The 6,321-nt window shown below is 49.2% G+C and overlaps 1 protein-coding gene across 1 annotated transcript; it reads right to left on the bottom strand.

The window, feature by feature from the left end:
* Nucleotides 1-302: 302 nt before the first annotated feature.
* On the bottom strand, nt 303-5,894 carry IRF1 (interferon regulatory factor 1). Its single transcript, XM_085312757.1, has 9 exons — nt 5,736-5,894; nt 4,738-4,837; nt 4,371-4,547; nt 3,946-3,995; nt 3,686-3,821; nt 3,386-3,511; nt 2,796-2,839; nt 1,844-1,979; nt 303-1,380 (listed from the first exon to the last, which is right to left on the bottom strand). The coding sequence occupies exons 1-9, from the start codon at nt 5,820-5,822 to the stop codon at nt 1,280-1,282; spliced, it is 957 nt and encodes a 318-aa protein (XP_085168883.1). The 5' UTR covers nt 5,823-5,894; the 3' UTR covers nt 303-1,279.
* Nucleotides 5,895-6,321: the final 427 nt, after the last annotated feature.

Below are 6,321 nucleotides of genomic sequence, written 5' to 3'. Positions count from 1 at the left end.
TTTGCATTGCTCCGTGTCGCTTGCAGCCCAGCAGCTGCAACTGGAGACCCAGGCGTGCCACCGTCCCGCTCTCGCCCAGCCTTGAGGATGCAATGGCCTTTAATCCCCTTTCGGCCCCAAAAGCATGGCAGACGGACAGAATGTAGCATGGAGAAATCAAGCGTTCCCTCCCGCTTCCTTCCTAGCGGTCCACACGCTTTCTGGTTTCAGCTAGGGCTTCACCCCCGTGCTCCTCTGGCAGGAGGCTGCCCCGCACGGCTGGCCAGACCCGCTGCTCTCCCACGGGAAACAGAAAGCACAGGTCATATATAAAACATTTATTAACACAAATATACAGCATTTTATATACAAAAATAAAATGTACAAGAAAATATTCTGTTACAACTTAGTGATTCAATTCCTATGTCTTAAGCATAAACTAGAACTTCTTCCATTCTGCATTCTCGCATGCCCAGTGCGGTTTCCGACTCTCGTTACAGTACTGCTGGCATCCTCCTAGCACGAGCGGTCAAACGGATCGCTGAAAGGCAGCATATAAATAAAAAGTTCTGCCTCCATCAGTGCAAAAATTGTCTCGTGCTGCAGCTCTTCACCTATTATGTGGAAAGATATATACCATGCCTACTAGCAGGATAACATCTTATGAGTGGCTCTCCTGAATATGTGTACTATATGGAAGCAAAGCCTAAACTGAATTTTCACATTTTATTGGTCTAAAACCTATTTACACAAGTTTCAAAGATCTGATCTGAAGATGAACTATGTGGTGCTTGAGTAAATGAGGGCCAGTTAGCAGAAATTGCACCAGCTCTTAAGAGTGCAAAGACGGTCTTGAAGCTCACGGCTTCGCCAGTGTTGCACAGGTAAGCAGCAACCAAAACGAACGTATTAGCAACTCCTTTGCGCTGTGTCCCCTTAGCACGCCCGGGTAAAGTGCTCATCGCCTCTCGCCCAGAGGGACAGCGCACAGCACACGCCAGACCCCGCTCGCATCAGCAACGTTACGGCAAGGGCTTCGCATCCGAAGTGACTACCAGGTACGTGCATCTTCAATGCAAAGAGTGCTGCTAACGCCTGGGATTCACTTTTTTCTTTTTCTTTTTTCTTTTTTTTTCTTTTTTCTTTTTTTAAATGGCATTTTCCTTGCTTAATTTTTTTAACACCTAAGAGTTAAACGGAATAGAAAAGCTACTTTCTGCTTCCAGCCAGTAACAAACAACTTCTTCCGTTCTCGTCAGGGCTGTGAAGGGGTCTTCACAGGCGGCTGCTGGCCGGCRGCCTACAAGCCGCAGGTGATGGCTTGCATGGGGGGCCTGACCGTCTCCAGCCAGGAGAAGTCCAGGCTGGATTTTTGGTCGAAGAATCGGAACTCTAATTCTCCTAKAGAAAATAAAGTGAAAACGAGTAATGAATCATGTGCAGCAGGAGCAAAACAGTTAGTAGATTCTAACAGAAAAATACGTAAGGATTCCTCAAATGAGGAGTAAATAGATTATTAGTATTWTGCTGAAGTACTCTTTATTACTATTGTCCTATTTTTAAGCTATTAGTAGGGGAAGTTCTTCAGGTACACTAGCAAGCGCCCCACTGACATAGCTTAAAAGCATWTAACCTTGAGACAAATCCGCAGCGTTCTCCTACTGATATGATTTTTTCCTGGATTTTTTTTTTTCTTTTTTAAACCTCAAATCCCTTGCAGCCTTCCGCCAGGCCCGTCAGAAATCTCAGGACACGGGGACGTACGTACGAAGCCTCGACCTGCTTTTCTCCCTCCCGCTGGGCGTTTGCCCGGGAACCCCCCGCCCCGGCGTCCCGGCGCCCAGCCCCAGCGCAGGGCTCCCACCTGACGTCGTGTCGATCTCGGCGTCCTGCTCCTTGTAGCTGTAAGCGCCGCAGCCGCTCTGCGAGCCGGGYTCGTTGGTGAGGTAGCCTTTTCCCCCGACGCTGGTCGTGTGCCACTCCGGCGCCGGCTCCAGCAGCTGCAAGAGCACAGGGAGATGGTGATAAGGGCTGAAATTGAGGGCAGGGGGAAGGAAAACGTGCTTTTTTTTTTCCCCTTCGGTTGTTGATTTTTTTTTTTGCGCCCATATGCGCTAAGTAAACTCCCTGCAGCCAATACAAGCTTAGCGATGGCAAATACAGCAAAAGAAAGGTTTCGTTTTGACATAGCAATGAAAACCGGCAAGACTAGGTCTGTGTATGCACATCGCAAAACCACATTACGGTTCGCCCCAGCATCGCCGAGAGGCCCAGCGCCGGCGCTGCAGGCGCCAACGGCTGCCGGTGACAAACGGCGGCTCCTGYTTCCTGTAGGCACCGCACCGTCTTCCTTAAAAAAACTAATTTTATTCCAGATTAAAACTAAGCTGATGCAAAACAGAGCCAGAGCACCTTGCATGGAGGAAGGAGCCCTCTTATCAGAGGGATGAGCATAATGTGTCTGGACATACACACACAAGAGGGGCAGAGAGAAAAAGAAARATTTCTGGAGAACACAAGTCTCTGCAGGCTCTGGTGGAGCACCTTTGTTTCTAGCAGCACCAAACGGCTTTCGCTGACTTTCACGGAAACAGTAAATATTTCCATGTATGCAGATTCTCTAGTTCGTGCCTGCCAAGGGGCCTCCCTGCATGCAAGTTTTTCAGGCTTCCTCATTAACCAGGGCCATGGATTGCAGTAACTCTGTGTTCGGCTCGTGTAGGATTATCAGTGGATCCACTGATGACTTTTCTCCCCATCTCAGTGCAAACAGCGACCTTCACCAATTTCAATCTCAACAGAAGGGCTAATTTTACCTTGAAAATCTCTGATTTCATTTCATCTTCATCTTCATCTGTGACTGTTTTGGAAGTATATAAAAAGGAGAAGAAAACAGTCATATATTTTAACCTTTTCTCACTAAGCTAGCACTTGCACTTGTTTACCACCACACCCCACTTCACGTACTCGTCACACAACACCAAAAAAAAAAAAAAAAAAAAAAAAAAAAAAAAAAAAAAAAAAAACTTTTCAGCAGTCTCCTGCTCCTGGCACCGCTCTCTCCTAGAGCACCTGGGTCAGAAATCCTTCTTCTCCCTCATGCATTGACCCTCCTGTGCCATAACATTGGCATTTGGAGATGAAGTTTGCTCCAAGAGCCGGGTATGAGGCCTTTGGCCTGTAAGCAATGACTTCTGGCCAGATCACAGAAGTGAGRACTTGCAGTCTGGTGGCTCCAGTAACCCAAAGCCATCAATCAGGAGGAGGCTGGTTTTCTACAAGAAAACTCTTGTTTCTCCAAACGCCCCAGGGCACACTTTCATCCTGTTGCCTTGCCTACAAGCTGCTAGAGCAGGGCTAWTTCCAAGAGACTCAAAGGAGCGAGGAGGAAAAAAGCAATACCAACCTTCTGAGGACGAAGCCAGGGGGGACACCTGGAGCTGGTAGAGGTCATTGGTGCTGTCAGCCATGGCGATTTCCATGGTGGTCCTCCAGTCGGTCAGGGGGCAGTTCACCTCACAGGGYGAGAGGTCTGCAGGGATGCAGCGGAGCGGGGTTCAGCGTGGGCACACACCACCCCATCTCCCCACCGTCCATTTCACACCATCCCAATGGAAAGCTGCCGTCACCTTTGGGTGATGAACTCGTTGCCTTCACCTGAACAGCACTTTCCACTGTGGTCAGTGAGCTAAAAGCTGAATCTCACCTAAGGTGATGGATGTGCTCTCCACCTCCACTTCCTGGCCCGTGTAGCCATGTACTGTGTAACCACTGTGGTCATCCGGTAGAGTAGTATTGGTTAGGCTTTCTACTGACTCCTCTGTCCTCGTGTCTTCATACGACTACAAAAATAAGGGCAAAGCATGAGAGACTTGACTGAGAGTGTACAAGTTCCCATATGAAAAAGATTAAGCAAGAAAACCACCAAAACCTCTAGCTTCTTCAGTTGCTTCTACAAATACATACCTTTCTTTTGCTCCTGTTTCTTGCTTCTCTTGATGACTTCGACTTCCTCTCTGTTAAATAAAAATAAGACCAATGTGAGAAAGGGCTTCCCGGCCAACATTTTACATGAGTATGAACCACTGCAGCTTTGAACTTTCTGCTCGGCAAGTTTTGCTGTCGGTCTCTGCAGAAGTGAATCCTAGCCACTTCCTGAAAATCCCTTCTAGGTATGTTTTAAAAATTCGGGATAAAATGAACTGTTTGTACAARCTGTTACTGTATATGTGCAAAGGGTTACTGTCAGCAATACCAGCAACTAACCCCAGTAACAGTGTTGCTACCAGCAGCTCTTCTAAACCCTGGTGCAAGCGGGGCAGGAAGTTCAAGGGGTGATGGAAGCGCAGGAGCAGGCGCTGCTCACCCCAGCTGGGTTCCCCCGTGCCTACCTTTCTTCTGGTCCTTCGTCAGGGGCGGCAGCATTCGGTACACTCTGACTGCGCTGGAGCCTTTGTTGATGCTTTTGTCCTTCACTTCTTCAATATCGGGCAGGGAGTTCATAGCGCAGCGGAAGTTTGCCTTCCAGGTCTTGGGGTCAGGGTCTTTCTCGCCTATCTTGTATCTTCCTGTAAATAAGAAATGGTGTGAACATTCAGACTTCTGACTGCAGCGGCAGTTCTTCCCGCACAGGAACAGTTCTTCTCTCTCTCTCTTCTTAAAGGTTAATATGATTTCCTGAGCTGCAAGTGAAGACAGAACAAGCTGCCCTGCTCGAGGTGTCCCCTCGAGGGACGGGACCGCGAAGCCAGCACGCACCTGTATGAATGGCCCAGCTCCGGAAGAGGCAGGCGTCCTTCTCCATGTCCCAGCCATGCTTCGCTGCGTGTTTCCATGGGATTTGGAACATCATCTTATCCTGAAGTTAAACCAAYGGAGTTTTGAATTAAAAAAGGAGATTCATCACATGCCAATTTGTGATGATGCATTTAATCAAAGAATACTCAGTAGCAGCACAGATGCTTTATAAAATGCTCTGGCCCCATATTTTCATTTAACACCCATTTTGTCCCATCTCTTTTCCTTGGTCTATCTCTTTTCCAAGAGTTCTGCAACTGGCTTATGATTTACAGCAGAAAGAAGAAATATCGTCAATTTTATCTCAGAACCATTTGACTAGGTTGCCTCTCATCTACTGGTGTATCAGAAACTATGGCGGGTTTTCCAGGTACACTTTGGTGGAGAATCCATTTTAAAGTTACCTGGAAGAACTTGYGTGCATCCTCAGAGAGGCATGTCCTAGCTGAACTATCGCCTTCAGATACAAGCAAAAACTTCAGAGAAAAGGTCCTGGCTCAGTAAGGCCGAGGATCTCGCCCACTCCACAGTTCCCAGTACTAATGTTTGCAGTACCAAAGTGAGACATGGTTTCTTCTAGGCCAGATCTTAAAATTTAACTACGGAGCAGAGAGTGTAACATTAAGTAGTTAACAGGGACACAAGGTGCCTTGGCTCAGTGTGGGCATCTGAAGTTAAAATAASCCTTGGAGTTTTCTTGGTCCTCAGTCATGTTCAGACTGTTTTTGTTTAAATTTATCATTTCCCTCTTGGGGATTTCCAGAGGAAAAGATTGGAATTACTACAGTCTGTAACCCCTCTGAGCTGCTCCTGAAAATAAATTTTTTTTTTTTTTAATCAGGATGCATGAAAAAAATTTTCCATTTTGTTTTCCTCTCTATGATCTTCATTTATATTTAGCGACAGCTAARATCCGAGGATGGTTAATGTTACAGAAGCAATAATAAAAAACATCTCACCTTGTTAATCCATATCAGTCCTGGTATCTGATTGGAATTAATCTGCATTTCCAGCCAGGGCCTCATGCGCATTCTTGACACCGGCATGTTGTCTAGGAACGAAAGCACAGCTCCAGCAAGCAAGTACTCGCTCCGGACGGCGAGCGCGCTGCTGGCTGGTCCCGCTCCCCTCCGTCCCGGCCGGACGCGCGGCGCTCAGCGCGGCTCCGCGCCCCGGAGGCGGCGGCCGGGAGGCGGCGGCGGGCGCTCCCTGCGCGGCGGCGGGCGCTCCCTGCGCGGCGGCGGGCGCTCCCTGCGCGGCGGCTTGCTTCCGAAACAGCTGCTGGGCTGCGCGAAGGAAGCGGCGAGAGGGCCGGGCTGCGCGGACGCGTCGTCAGCTGCACGACCCCCACCAAACCCGCCCGCTAACGCCGCGGCCCGAGCCCGCCTCCCGGCCGCCGCGACGGAGCGCGGCGGCGGCAGCTCGCTATCAGCCTCTCCTCCGCGGCAGGGTATTTCCTGTTTTTGTTTTCTCCAGAGAGACACACCAGGATTTCCACAACAATAGCGCGCCCAGCTCCCCCCGGCGCCGGGCGGCGGCCGCCGC

This window comes from Rhea americana, unplaced genomic scaffold (assembly GCF_003343005.1).
Source record: "Rhea americana isolate MKP2758 unplaced genomic scaffold, rheAme1 scaffold_37, whole genome shotgun sequence".
In the NCBI taxonomy this organism is placed as follows: domain Eukaryota; kingdom Metazoa; phylum Chordata; class Aves; order Rheiformes; family Rheidae; genus Rhea; species Rhea americana.
The sequence above is the reverse complement of the archived record's forward strand: the minus strand, read 5'-3'. Positions and strand labels throughout refer to the sequence as shown.